The 15,468-nt window shown below is 41.6% G+C and overlaps 1 protein-coding gene and 1 pseudogene across 1 annotated transcript in view; both read right to left on the bottom strand.

Moving 5' to 3' along the window:
- The window catches only part of SOS2 (SOS Ras/Rho guanine nucleotide exchange factor 2), an 88,776-nt gene that overhangs the window by 70,312 nt on the left and 2,996 nt on the right, over positions 1–15,468 (bottom strand). The window contains exon 2 of the mRNA XM_054026664.1: positions 241–366. Coding sequence (XP_053882639.1) covers positions 241–366 — 126 coding nt within the window. The remainder of the gene's footprint in view (positions 1–240; positions 367–15,468) is intronic.
- On the bottom strand, positions 7,157–7,255 carry LOC128837511 (U2 spliceosomal RNA; annotated as a pseudogene).

Here is a 15,468-nt window from a genome sequence, read left to right as displayed (position 1 = left end):
AATAGATTTAATATTTTAAATATTACAAGATAGTTATGAGACTTCTGAACAGAAACTAATTGCAGCTCATATTAAACTGCATTTCTGAAAGCAGAACACTGACTAATCTTTCAGAAACATGCCCTATGTATATTCTATCTTGTTAGAAATTAACAGATTACTTACAATAGTTGAGTACAGTCATTTTGTAAGCAAGCACCTGTTTTCCAGTATTAGTTAAGACAGCTTTGCCTTTCTCACCTCAACATCTTGGACAGTCCGTGGCTGTGCAATGCATAGTTTGTTTAGCAGCTGAAGTATCAACTCTTCAATATAATAGAGGGAATCTTCTTTTGCTGAAAAACTGGGATGAACCTGTTGCTGAACCTGCACAACAGAATTATTTTATTCAGTCAGAAGCTGTATTGAAGGACGTATGGAGGAGCATATGGTAGCAAAAACAGATTACAAATACTACATATTTTATAGTCTTGCAAATTCCCATGCACATGGGGTGAGTAGGAAGCTTTCCTATGTAGTACATATAATGGCATCAACTCAAGCCATTATCAAGCTTTCATTTAATGATAAAACTAAATATAGCTGCAAAGAAGACTTTAAAAATGTGAATCAAAAGCAGACTGATGATACAGCTGCCTGGACAGTGAGAAAGCCACTGTAGAGGTAAGATCCCCTTATCCTACCACAGGTTCAGCATCAGAATGAGTGAAGGAAGAGCTGCAATGGCCTCCATTAAAAATAGCAGTACTAGGGGGAGGGGGAGGCGCAGAGATAGATTTAATAGACTGGAGAAAGAGAACTGAGGAGCTGGGATGGTGAGAAAAGAGAACTGATTCATTTGACAGGGAACAGAATTAATTACTTGGAGAAAAGGCCAGGGGTGAGTGGATTTGAGAATGGGTTGGGTGACTCCAGATATGTCAGAGCTGAGGGGGTGAAGCAGCTAGTGAGAAAAACAAATGTGAAGTGTGTATTTGTGAGAGGAGAAGAGATTGGTGTGAAGTGTGCATGGATGAGCAAGAGAATAAATGAGCGAGTGTCACTGCACTTGTCTAGATTAGGCACAAATTGAGAGTAGCTAACCCCAAACTTTTGCCTAGCATAGTCATAGGCGCTGGAGAGGAGTTGATGGGGGGATGCCGGTGGGTGCTTTGCACACACCATCTTTTCCCCATGGGCACTCCAGCCCCGGAGCATCCACAGAGTTGGCACCTATGGCTCAGATACTACAGTGATGAGTGTGATATCAAAATCTATATAAATAGTAATGAGACAAAAAGGTCTCATCATTAAGGAGAAGGACTGGCTACACAAATCTGATCATGGATAACACTGTTCGATAACTGGGAAATGACTTGAAGTGACACTTCCCCACACCGTGCAACCTTATCTCTGCCCCTCAAAAGAATGCCAAGAACAGGGCTAAAGTAAGGAGGAGAGGGAGTCACAAGGCAAAAGGGATCCACCAGCAGACCTGGGCAGCTAGACTAGAGAAAAAAACCCACAACATCACAGGTGGCGCATCGGGTAGTGAGTCACTGGGCTACATCCTGGAATAAGAATTCTGAGCAGATGTTATCAGAGAACCAGGGGGTCTTGTCCCTTCCCTCCAGGTCTAGGGGACTCAGAGGAGAGTCCCTTGAGTCACACAGAGGGGAGGTTGAGATTAGTATGCATGGCTATTCTACTGCCTATCCTTGGTGCAGGATGACTCCCTTCTCAGAAGTTTACTGTTTCCAAGAGAAGAGATGAAAAAACAGATATACCGTGAGCCTGGCCTGAAGTTCTTTCTTGGGCTGTAAGGCCATGCTTTTCTTTTTCATAGGGTGTTCTTGATCAGCTTTCTTTCCCCTTCTAATGCCTCCTCAAAAGTTTATCACTTGCAAATTTAAGTGAGTCCAGCACCCGTTTCACATGGGCATTTCCTTTCCTAGGGAGTAGTCTCTAGTTACCTACAGGCTGTCCCATGGATTGCCAGGGTTCTGGTTAAGATTTTCACTACATCCATGGAAGCACTAGCTAGGAAAGGATTGCTATAGAGCTTAGAGATGGATTTAGACATTTTATCCCTAACTTTTCCTGAGAGGTCACACCACCACGCAAAGATTATTCTGGAGAAGTAAATCAAGGAAATGGGCAGCTGCCTAGATGAAGCAAAGCTTCAAAATTCCTTCTTAATGACACTAACATTTCTGCTGCTAAATGCTTGGGAAAGAAGACACCTCAGAGAAAATCATGGTGCACCTATTCCAAGGATGAAACTGATGGTATCAAGTTTAAGGACAAATTGGGTTTCTCTTTTGGGATTGTGTCCAATTAAATCCTGCATATAGAAGCAAGAAGCAACAATTGCCTCTACAAACAACAACAAAATTTAAGAAACAACTCCTAAGAGTAAAAGAAGAATTGAAAATAATTTTCTTTTTAGCCTGGATTAATAAAATGAGCCTGTATTTTGTTTGCACTGCCTAGATATATTTCACATCACAACAAGGTCTAGCAAGATAACGTCCATAACCACTTGATACAAGGCTCCCTTTCTAAAACTAACATATCACTGACAAAAAAAGTAGCACTGCAGTCAGAAAGAAAAATAAACAAAACAACCGGGGGAGGGATAGCTCAGTGGTTTGAGCATTGGCCTGCTAAACCCAGGGTAGTGAGTTCAATTCTTGAGGGGGCCATTTAGGGAACTGGGGTAAAAATCTGTCTGGGGATTGGTCCTGCTTTGAGCAGGGGGTTGGACTAGATGACCTCCTGAGGTCCCTTCCAACCCTAATATTCTATGATTCTAAGAGTATATTGTTTATAATAAACTAAAAAATGCTAACTAAAGATCCAATATCAAACACACATGTTTTATAAAGAAATAATGCCAAAAATATGAATTTATTTTCTTGGCGGGTTAGATTGAAATATCCCACTTCTCTATTTGCATTCAAACGATCATTTGCTTTTTCAGAAAACTGCGTCCCCCTGTTCACCTGAGCTACTGGAGATATATGCTAATTTTCCTGTTTCAAAGGGAAAAGAATGCCTACCACAAACAGGTTAGTACAATGGCAAAAAGTTCACACCCCTGCCAGATTTATGGAAGAATATTTAAATAAAACACCTTTGTTAAATTTTACAGCCTTGCAAGATTGTCATAGAAGTTTACCAGATCAGGCACAGAAATTCTACTCATGCACCTTTTCCAATAGTGACTGATTAAAATTTAGAAACAAATGGTATTTTACTTATTTCACAAAGAAGTTACTCACCCTAAATAAATGGATGACTAAAATTTTGCAGTGCTACTTTAATGCTTATTGATTAACTTCAAGAATAGACTTTATAAATTTGGGAGCAAGCAGAGTGATTAAAATATTCGAGTTACATATTTACTAGATCAAGCAGCGTAAGTTCTTGCCAACACTAGTCAGTATTTCCATGCACTGTTTACAAGTCAAAAATAAATAAATCACTGCCAGTAAAAAAGCTGCCTGATACCAAATGTTAAAACCCAGGACACAGAGCTCTAAAGCAGATTCATTCGCTCTCTCTCTCTTTTTTTAGAGTGTGTTTTCCCATCTCTTCATAAGGAAAAAAAAAAAAAAAAGATAATGGTGCCCTTTAATGCACAGGAAACTCTACCTCCCAACCCATAATGTAGCTCTCTCCAGGTGATTTAAACTTACACTTGGGGAGGTGCGGGGAATAAAGTAGTCAGGTGCTGCCATATTAGTGATTGTCTTTCACTGAACAAGGGTCAAACAAGTTTCAATGCACCAGTTTAGCTGGAAAATGGTCACTCCTAATAGCCAACTAAAAAGGAGATTTGGAGAGTTAAGGATATAAATGAGTTAAAGACATTGTCAACTTGATTTTTTTTAACATGACAATGCTACTTTTTAAATGCAGTTTCTAACCCAGCACCGTTTAAAGAAAATGTCCCTTTACAAAATTTAACTATTTTGCTGCTCCCCTGTTAACATGTGTAAGGGGCTTTCAGCCAAAAAAAAATGTATTAACAGATCTGCCTAACAATTTTTTAAATTTATTTTTAAATGTCTTTAAATGGCTTGAGACAAGGTTAGCTAAAAACACAGTTAATATCCACAAAACATGATCAGTTAGTTAACAGGAGAATCTTAACAGTATGCCAACCCTCTTACCTGCCTAGTCTGACACAGTTTGATTCCTGCAAGTAGCTATGCACAGAAGTATTATGCTGCATGAACAAGAACCCTTAACCATACTAACTGTACCCCATAAGTAAGTCTACTCCTCCTTCAGCTCATAATTGTGCAGGCAGACATCCAAGACACACGGTGGGTGAGATAATATCTTGTATTGGACCAACTTCTGCTGGTGACAGAGAAGCTTTTGAGCCACACAAGAGCTCTTTTTCAAATCTCTACAACTACACCGCATTCAGGCAGATATCCCACATTTTTGCACTGTGGAAATTCTTTAAAATATCCATAGAATGTGGTGCAGAGACTCTGAGTCATGGAACAGAGTCCCAGAAATCATTCCTACAAACACAATTAGGCAGAGTGCGAGGTGTGAATGAAAACACTGTGAGGGCAGAAAATCTGCTATATGGATACAAGCCAAGCTGTATAACTTGTTACCACTTAGGCTGATTATGGTTCTAATTAGTTACAAAATCCTGTGTAGCTGTAGCATGAACCGTAGCTGACTCTGTAGGGTTTAAGGAAACTGACTCCCCAGACTACTGGGACTGCAGCTCTGGAAGAACTAGGGCATGAGGGACGACCACTCCTTCCTCACTGGGATTCACCTCCTCCCAGACTGTTCTCCAAGACTTTCATTGTTAATATCATGGACTCATTTCCCCAAATAGTGCCATGCCTCTTTCCCTAATGCGCATGCCATTTTCCTTTACCCACTCTCATCTTCCGCCCCGTGTTTTGTAATCCATCATTCACCAACATCTCTCCTGGCTTCTCCCCTGCCACAGTCCCAAGCGCACTTATACCCACTATTCACATTTACAAAACAAAAAATAGTTTCTTTTAAAAAGGAGGAGGGAAAAAAGCACTTAAAAGTTCTGGAACCATACAGCTGTGCAGTTACATAGGCTATGTACATAATCTTATTACTGTTGCCCTTGTCTGCCCTCCAATTGTTTTTCATACTCACTTGTTTATGCCACATCTTAAATTAAGCCTCAAGCCTGCAAACTGGAGCCACATGGACAGCGTTTTATGTGCACACAAAATCCTACTGTCGTCAACTGGCTTCATATAAGCGCAGAGGCCCACCTGAACTTATCAGCTTGAGGGATCAGAGCCTCTGATCATAAGATCGATATGACAGGCAATGTGCTTCCCTATACATTTGTAACCCTGGATCCTGACTGAGGATTTGGGCCCTACTGCAATTAAATGATGATGAACATAATGTTCTGTCAGATGCAAACTGAAGATACAGAAAAAAAAAACCCACCAAATTATTTAAGTTATAGCAATCTTAGATGTTATCTGTAAATATAATAATCAAACATAACTGATTTTTTTAGCTGATTGTATTCCATTAAACAGAGGATCCAGAAGACACTCAACAAAAGCCATGCACCTTAAGAGTAGCTAGAAAAGTAAAACCTCCAGAAATGTTAAAATAATTTATATAAAGTGGGGGGGAGGGGGCAGCGGCGGCGTGCGAGGGCTCTGTGCCTGTGTCCCACTTGGGGGGGGGGGGGCGCCAGCAGCGTGCGAGGGCTCCATGCCCGTGTCCCGCTTGGGGCAGGGGGGAGGGGCAGCGGCACGCGAGGGCTCCGTGTCCTGCTTGGGGGGCACGCGCGCTCCGTGTCCCGTTTGGGGCTGGGGGGGGGGGTGGAGGCGCGGCAGCACGCGAGGGCTCCATCCCTGTGTCCCGCTGGGGGGGCGGGGGGGAAGGGCGCCGGCAGCACACGAGGGCTCCGTGCCCGTGTCCCGCTCGGGGCGGGGGCGCGCAAGGGTGAAAAAATATCCTTGCGCTGGCGTCGGGGGGGGGGGGGGCTGAATGCCCCGCCGCAGCTCTGATTGGGCTGGACTCAGCCGCCCACATTGCTGGGTCCTGTCGGCGGGCGGGCACGCCACCGGGAGCTGCCCCAGGAAGCGCCGCCACGCCAGCCTCGGGACTTTGGCAGTGATGATGAGCGAGCGGTTAAAGGGCATCCCGACCAATGTGCGGTTGGGACGCGAGACAGATGTGTGCGTGGGGTTTAGAATTCCCCCATGGGCCGCACAGTGAGCCCCCACGGGCTGCATGTTGTGCAGGCCTGGTCTAAATAATAAGATGGGTGAACTAGAGTGCCTTGTATTAAATGAGGATATGGATACAATAGGCATCACAGAAACTTGGTGGAATGAAGATAATCAACGGGACACAGTAATATCAGGGTATAAAATATATCGGAAGGACAGAACAGGTTGTGCTAGTGGGGGAGTGGCACTATATGTGAAAGAAAATGTAGAATCAAATGAAGTAAAAATCTTAAATGAACCAAACTGTACCATAGCATCTCTGTGGATAGTAATTCCTATGCTATGCAACTCCAACTGTGTGAATAACATAGTTGGAGTTGATGTACCTTAGGTTGCATTACCGCTGGGTCTACACTGCAGGGGGTCGACGGGAGAAAATCTCCTGTTGACTTACCTTACTCTTCTCATTGGGGGTAGAGTACAGGGATTGACTGAAGAGCGATCTGCAGTCGATTTGGCGGGTCTTTACTAGACCCACTAAATTGACCAGTGGATCGATCTCCGAGTGTCGATCCCTGCCGTAGTGTAGACCTGCCCTTTGTGATGCGTAGAACATGGAAAGTGATCAGAATACTTTAACTTGAAATTACCTATGAAATGTATTGCAAATAAATTTACAAGGAAGTTCTTAGCAAAGCTTCAGGTGTTACACCATAACACTGTTTTTTCTGCACCCATAGTGAAAGTGTGAAGTCTCTGGACCGAGGTGTGGTAGGAAACACTAGGCTCTTGTAAATTAATGTGAAGATTGTCCCCTTTAAACTGTTGTGTAAGTTTTCTACATTTCCTCTTTCCCACACTGGTATTAAGAGATCTTTGCAAGTAGTTTTCTGCTTTGTTATTTATAACCTTCCTGAAATTTTACTTTTTGGGGCATAAAAATCATTTCTGTGCTGATTAATATTTACTATTTACTATTAATATCTACTAAATAAAGAACATATCAGATATTAAACTGATAAGAACAGGTACTACGCTTGATCTTAGCTCATAGAGAGCCTAGTTAATAAGGGATTAGTCTCTTAAAGTGTTTTTTCATCTGCCAGTTTTCATTGTGTTATTTAAGCTGTTGTGTTTTGTGTTAGGAATAGTTTATTTAACTCAAACTGTTGCTCAGATGGGCAAATAACGTCGTAATGAAAGCATAATTTTTTACTTGATTATTTTATCTTCAATCATTAAAATGAAACTAAGACTATACTTGGATTTGGGATATTTGCAAATGGTAGGAAGAAGTTAATTTGAATACTTGGCAATGTGAGCACAAGAAATATTTCCTATTTGTTTTGTTAAAATACGCATACATGAATGTTAATTTCTGTAGAGCAGTGCCCCGTCAAATTTGTAGAGTTATAGTTATTGACGGTAAAACAAAAATGCCCCTTCACTTGATTCTCCCATGGCTTTTCTGCCACTTTCTGTCCTCTCTTCTCTTCTGTTTTGTCTTTCCTCCCCTCTTGATCCTTTTGCTCCTGTCACACTGTGTAATCCACATCACTAACCCCAAACTTTTTTCACCTCCCCACATCTGATTCTTCTCCTGAACCACTGAATGTCTCTGGGGAAAAAGTCCCATAACCACACCAGCTTCCCTCACTACAATGAATTCTCTTCCCTTCTTAGTTCTGCCATTTTCCTGTGGCCACAATACTGCTTCTTCACCCTCATTGAATCACTTTTCCACAACCTCCATTGCTCACTTGCAACCCTTGATTTTTTCAAAAACGACCCTAATTCCCACTCCCTCCTACATCCTTATTCTTCACCTTGTAGGATCTTGCTGATTTCATAATGAAGATTGACAGGACCTGCGGTAATCTCCCTTCTTTCTTCAAAAACAAAAAGGAGTCCGGTGGCACCTTAAAGACTAACCTATTTATTTGGACATATGCTTTTGTGGGTAAAAAAACAATTTCTTCTTCCATCTTGAAGTGGGTTTTTTACCCACAAAAGCTTATACCCGAATAAATCTGTTAGTCTTTAAGGTGCCATCGGACTCATTGTTGTGGATACAGACTAACATGGCTATCCCCGATACTTGACACCCTCCTTTCTTGTCATTCTCACAGGTTTCTTACCATGTCACCTGCCATAGTGCCCCAAATTCCCTCCTGGCTTCTTTCTCCCACTCTCACCCTCTCCTTCATTCTCCTTAATCTCACACCTCTCTGTCTCCCTCTCTTTCTCATAGTACAAGTATGCTCTAGTCTCCCCCATTCTGGAAACGGTGTCCTTTGATCCCCCACTGTGTGCCTGTTGTAACTACCACCCTAATTTCCTTTGTCTCCGGATACATCAAGTGAGCCTTTTACAGTCATTGTCTTGAGATCTGCCCTGGCTTCCACCCTGGCTTCACCCTCCACTCCATTAATACCACATTCATCAAAATCACTAATGACCTCATCCTTGGCATAACTCAGAGCCTCTACTTCAGTGGGTCTCAAACTTTTTTACTGGCGACCCCTTTCACATCGCAAGCCTCTGAGTGCGACCCCCCCCTAATAAATTAAACATACTTTTTAATATATTTAACACCATTATAAATGCTGGAGGCAAGCACGGTTTGGGGTGCAGGTTGACAACTCACGACCCCCCCATGTAATGACCTCGCGACCCCCTGAGGGGTTCTGACACCCAGTTTGAGAACCCCTGTTCTACTTCATCCTTAGTCTCCCCACTCTCCCAGTAGTGTTTGACACGGTTTCCTTTCCAGCCACGCCACTCACTTCTTTGTAACCCTTCACTGGCTTCCCTTTCTTCGCTGCATCACGTTCAAATTTTTTGTGGTTGTATTTAAGGCAGTACGTAACTCTGCTTTCCCCTGCTTATCCACTATTGTTTCTTATTACATCCCCCCCGCCTCTGTGCCCTTTGCTCTATCAGTTGTCATAACCTCCAACCTGCTTTGTGTGCTTGTCTCATAACTCTCTGCCACCTTCCATACCTTATGCATGGAATGCCCTTTCTAAACTGGTTTGCAAAGCACTACTTTCATTTAAATCCGGAGCGGAGGTGAGCTGGGGCGGGGAGCAGTTCCCCTTTGCGCCCCTCCCCCCGGGTTACCTGCTGTGGTGCGGGCGGCTCCCCCCACCCCAGCTCACCTCCGCTCCGTCTCCACCTCCCTGGGCTTGAGCACAAAGCTGCCACTTGCTTCTCTGTCCTCCCAGGCTTCCTGCGCGAACAGCTGATTCGCGGGGAGGGGGAGAAGCGGGGCAGAGTGTTCAGAGGCGGAGGCGGAGCAGAGGTGAGCTGGGGTGGGGGGAGCCACGGGGTGGTGCTGAGGAAGGAGGGGTTGTTTCTGCGGGGCCGGGTGGCGCTGGGGTTGGGGGGGCGTTTCCGCGGGGCTGGGGGGTTTCGGCCCTCAGCTGTTTTCTTTGGAGTAATATGGCCCTCGCCGCTTTACGAGTTGTGCAGGCCTGATTTAGACTTCCAACATTTGTATATAAGCACTTTAAATACTTGTCACTTTTTAGCTGTCTGCCATTACATGATGTAATTGAAGGGACACTTTTTCATTTGACTGTTTCTCATCAGATCCTACCCATATTTTATCATCTTCCATGCTCTTCTCTTACTAGGACATAGAGAATATCCATTAATAGATCCTCCCCTAAGGGATGTCTCTGTCCAAACCACATGCTCCTCTGCACCTGTCAGCTTTTCCCCCAGCTCTTAGTTTAAAAACTGCTTTACGATCTTTTTATTTTAAGTGCCAGCAATCTGGTTCCATTTTGGTTGCAGTTAAATGCTCTAGTTAGGAAGCTTGCTGTGAATATCAGAAAAGAAATAGATTCCTGATAGTATTTTAAAAAGAAATTCAGTATCAATGGGAGTTTTCAACTACAGCTCCAAACAGCTTTATACTACAATGCATTTATTATAAATGCATTAATAATGGGATTTGCAGAGGGGCCTGAGTTATGCACCCAACTGTCACTGAAAGTCAATGAGATTTAGGTACCTAACTCCAACAGTCTCCTTTGAAAATCACAGCCTAAAATGTTAATTGATTTATATCAAAGCACTGATAACTTGGAAAATAATCTCAGTACTGCAACATTTCATTCTATAAAGGATTGACTATCAGTAGGAATGGGGGCTCTGCTCAGTCATAGTGATGCACACCAGCAAATTCACTTAGAGGACTTGGACCTTAGATTTAGAGTGCGTTTCTTAACTAGACACCTTCCTTACAAAGGTCATAGAGAGGAGACTGAAATACATAGGATCATTCATAGATTCCAAGGCCTGAAGGGACCATTATGATCATCAGGTCTGACCTCTTATATAGCACTTCCCCAAACTAACTCCTCGAGCAGATCTTTTAGAAAAACATCCAATCTTAATTTAAAAAATTGTCAGGGATGGAGAATCTACCACATCCCTTGGTACGTTGTTCCAACGGTTAATTACTCTCACTGTTATAAATTTAAACCTTATTTTCAGTCTGAGTTTGTGTAGCTTCAACTTCCAGCCACTGGATCCTTTTTCTGCTAGATTGAAAAGCCCATTATTAAATATTGTTCCCCATGTAAGTACTTACAGACTGTTCTCAAGTCACCCTTTAATCTTCACTTTGTTAAGCTAAATAGACTCAAGGAACTCAATCACTATAAGACATGTTTTTTAATCCTTTCATCATTCTCATGGCCCTTTTCTGAATCCTCTCCACTTTATCAACATCCTTCTTGAATTGTGGGCACCAGAATTGGACACAATATTCCAGCAACAACTGCACCAGTGACAAAGACAGAGGTAACATAACCTCTCTACTTCTACTGGAGAGTCCCGTTTATGCGCGCAAGAACTACATTAGCCCAATTGTGGATACAGACTAACACAGCTACCCCTCTGATACTTAGTAATTAGCCCTTTTGCCAGAGTATCACACTGGGAGCTCACATTCAGCTGATTGTCCACCACAATCCCCAAATCTTTTTCAGTCACTACTTCCCAGGATAGAGTCCCCCAGCCTATAAGTACGTCCTACATTCTTTAGTTTCGAGATATATACATTTACATTTAGCTATATTAAAACACAATGTATGCTTGCACCTAGTTTATTGAGTGACCCAGCTCACTCTGTATCAGTGCCCTGTCCTCTTCGTTATTTACCACTCTCCCAATTTTTCTGTCATGTGCAAACTTTATCAGTGATGAATTTATGTCCAGGTCATTAATAAAATTTAATATTAAATAGTATAGAGTCAAGAAGCAATCCCTGCAGAAAGAACCCCACTAGAAACACACCTATTCCATGATGATTCCACATTTACAATTATATTTTGAGATTCAGCCAACTTTAAATCCATTTAATGTGTGCCATGTTATTTCGATTAAAAATTAAAAAATATAAAATTGCCATGCAGTAAAAAGCCAAATGCCTTACAGAAGTCTAAGTATATTACATTAACTCTATTACCTTTACCAATCAAACTTGTAATCTTATAAAAAAAGATTACACGTTAGTTTATCATCCATTTTCCATAAAATCCCATTGATTGGCATTATTTATATTGCCCTCCTTTTATTCTTTATTAATCAAGTCCTATAAAAGCCACTCCTTTGTCTTGCCTAATAAAACTGCTGGTGTGGGAGCTTCAAAAACTATTTAAAGTGACATTGTGGTCAAATTTAGCTCTAGATTTAGCAGGGTTTTTTTTTTTAAAGTATCTTTTACTAAACATAAAGAGCCTTGCCAACTTAAAAAAAAGAACACATTTCTCTTTTAAATATTTTATTTTACTTATTCAAAGTAATACTTAAGATTGTTATAACTGAAATCAGCATGCTGGAAACCTTTATTTAAATCTTGTTTTCCATTTGTACGTCAATTATTTTTCTAAAGAAAGGTAGATACTCATTGGTAGATATAATTTTGTACTGTTTGCTACACTACCTCTCTAAACATTTAAACAATTATATAATTTAACACACATTTATTCAAATCTTGATTTTTAACATTTGTTTATGTTAGAAAATGGTGAACATTTATTTCCTAGATAATTTTTTATTTATGATTTGTGTCAAGCTGCATGTGGATGGAAATTGGAATTCAAATAAAATGCACAAAATATTTAAAAATGTTTAAATAAAACTACCTTAAATGTGCTGATACATAAGAAAAATGTTTATCAAAATATATTTTGCATTTAAAACTAACTGATATATTAAGCAAAGAAAATATCTTTTGCTAGTGAATTTTACTGATTGTTTCTGGTCACAATATCCTACTAGTTCTAAAAGATCTAAGATCTCTTTCTCTCTCAGCTTATTTTTATTCATAGATGGGAAGAGAAAAACAAGCTTTCCTGCTTTTTCAACTTTGAATGAACTAGTAATTGATATGAACTTGATCAATAAACTGAAATGAAGAAAATATTCTCTCTACACTTGCCGAAGAGGCTAGTGCTGTCAAAAGTTGGCTTAGCACTTCAGTAAACTCTGGTTCCATTTGATTAGCCAGGGACTTCCACCAGTTCAGTTGTTTGACTGTCTTTAAAACTCCAACAGCAAATACATGCCTTTTTTTTTTTTCTTAATTTAAATTTATTAATAGATTTAGGCCTTAACATAGTCAGAATTTCAAATTTTAAACAATTATTTTTAAGAAAAATGTTATTACATAAAAAAATCCAGGTTTTGATTTTTTCTAAATTATCAATTTTTATCCCCCTTGACAGCTTCTTTTGGGACCAACAAATGTTTTAATGCATTTGCATTTAGTTTCAGTGGAAGCTTTTAAAAAAAACAAAAACAAAAACAAAAAAAACACTTCCCTTTAAGTATTTGGAACCCAAGCCCGGCAGAACTACTAAGCTGTCTGTTTTCATAGTCTAAAGTGAAATAAGTTCAATGTGTAAACAGCACAGTGACACATTACAGTTTTAAAATTTTCTGTTTTAAACACCTTCATTGCTGTGGTTTTAAACCTGACATTGCCCCTTAATGTCCTGTCTGGGATTACAATAATTGGAACACTGATACAATTTTACTTTGACTCATTGACATTTCATGCTTATTAAACAAAGGCACATTACAATAGGATTGCTTCATATTAAGGGTGGGTACGCCGGACAAGGAACTTTCCCCAGAGCGGGGCGGGGGGAGATCTCCATAAGCAGCTAAGAATTTTTTACAAAAAAAATCACACATATTCTCTCTCTCTCAGAGAAATTCAAATACCAGTTCTGTTTCCTCATAACAAAACCAAGTCTATAGCAGTAAATTGGCAACAATAGCATTAACCGACTAGAGACTGTATCAATATTTTTTGTTTTAGGATCCCAAGAAGAAAATTTCAACTTAACGAAATTTGAAATTAAAATACATCTTATCCGTTTGGATCAAACTGGTAAAGCTACACCATAAGTCATTTTCATCCAGGGGGAAGGGATAGAGGTTTATCATCTTTAAGTAGAATAGAGGGTCCTGTGGCACCTTTGAGACTAACAGAAGTATAGGGAGCATAAGCTTTCGTGGGTAAGAACCTCACTTCTTCAGATGTACGGCTACCCCTCTGATACTATCATCTTTAAATGTAATCTTGAAACTGGAGAGATACAGAAAGAACATGCATGGAGAGATGCTGCATGCTTTAAACCCCTGGCAAGCATCTGGGGGTGGAAGCTGGACAGCGTGGCACGCTCCAAACTTCTGACTGACCCAAAGAGGAAATTCAGGGGCGAAGAGCAAAGCATCCAGGATTCTTACTACAGACAAGGTGCTCTTTTTATGTCAGTCACAGGAGCATTTAGCTGAGTTCAGTGGCCTTTGATAACGAGAACCACCACCCCAGATATACACAAGAGGGGAAGGGTGTGCATCCCACATTTACATAGTCTACCGATCTGCTGTCACTCTTAAAACTGCTTTTGGAAAAAAGAAACTCACACTAGCATCTCTCTAATTATTAGGATTCATTATTTGTATGGTAGTGCCTAGGGATGCCAATCCTAGACCAGGACCCCATTGTGCTAGCCACTACACAAACTTCTATCCAAATGACAGACCCCTCCCCAAGAAACTTACAATTAAAGCAGTTTCCCATACACAGCTTCTCTCCCATTTATGCACTTGGGGCAGTTGTTTCTCACAAACATACATAATCTATATAGCCAGGAGCAGCTGTTTCCTTCTCAAATATATATACACACAACAGCTTTTTTTTTGTAGGGGAGGACCATCTGAATCAGGGCATGTTAGAGACACTAGTAAGACAGCCAGTGAAAAAGCCTGGTTTGGGAAGGGTATTGGGGTACAGGATGTACCCTTTAACAGTCTTTCACACAGTTCTGTAAAGTAGTCTGGCTTTGGGAGGAAGGAGATAGGGAGGCGAGGGGCAGCTCAGTAGGACAATCAGAATCTCATAGACAGCTGTTCGTAACAGCCTGTTTTGGGAGGGTATTATAGTATATGTGTGGGCTGCCCGCTCAGACAAGGTGTTTTGGAGACAACTCAGTAGCACAGTTAGGAGTCTCCCATGGATGAGCACAGCAGCCAAATTCAAGAGTGTGCTGTGGGGAGGAGCACAGGGGCAGAATGCTCCTGCCTAGGTCAGTCAATGTCTAGCATGCACACAGCAGGACCCAACAACGTCTTTTACACAAAGAGTCACTAGATGTAAAATGGGGACAGTGGCTTTAGGAAACATATTGGATCGCTGAGGTCTGTGGGGCAGGAAGGAGACAGTTATGTAATGGAAGCCCCTACTGTGACAGTCTGTTGAGCACATTATTGAACCTATCAGTCTGCATCATGGAGCTGGGGAATGTATGGTGGGGACAGGGGCATTAGGAGGAGAAGGCTGTGGGCATAGGGGGTGGATAGAATGTAGGCTCAGTAGGTCGACCGGGTGTCTCGGGGATGGCTGAATTGCATGCACAGGGCTGGGTAGGCGGGGGGAGTATAGGGAATGGGAGTATATAGTGGATAGGTAGATGCATTTGTGGTGGAGGGTATATAGGAGATGGGTAGACATGCATAGCAGGGTAGATGGGGGATGTATAGCAGTTGGCTGGCTGGTGTGCACATAGGGGATGGGTGGGTGTGGATGTGGTGGTGGGGTGTACAGGGGATGGCTCGATGTATAATAAGTGGAGGGCTGGTAGGTGGGAGGTACACTAGGGAGGGGGATGAGGGGACAGGGACATAGGGGGGCTGCACCAGGGATTAGGGGAGGGAACGTAGTGGGAGGAGGTGCAAAGGGGTG

The sequence above is a fragment of the Malaclemys terrapin genome, chromosome 4 (genome assembly GCF_027887155.1).
Source record: "Malaclemys terrapin pileata isolate rMalTer1 chromosome 4, rMalTer1.hap1, whole genome shotgun sequence".
Taxonomy (NCBI): domain Eukaryota; kingdom Metazoa; phylum Chordata; order Testudines; family Emydidae; genus Malaclemys; species Malaclemys terrapin.
This window is presented reverse-complemented; position numbering and strand designations above follow the sequence as displayed.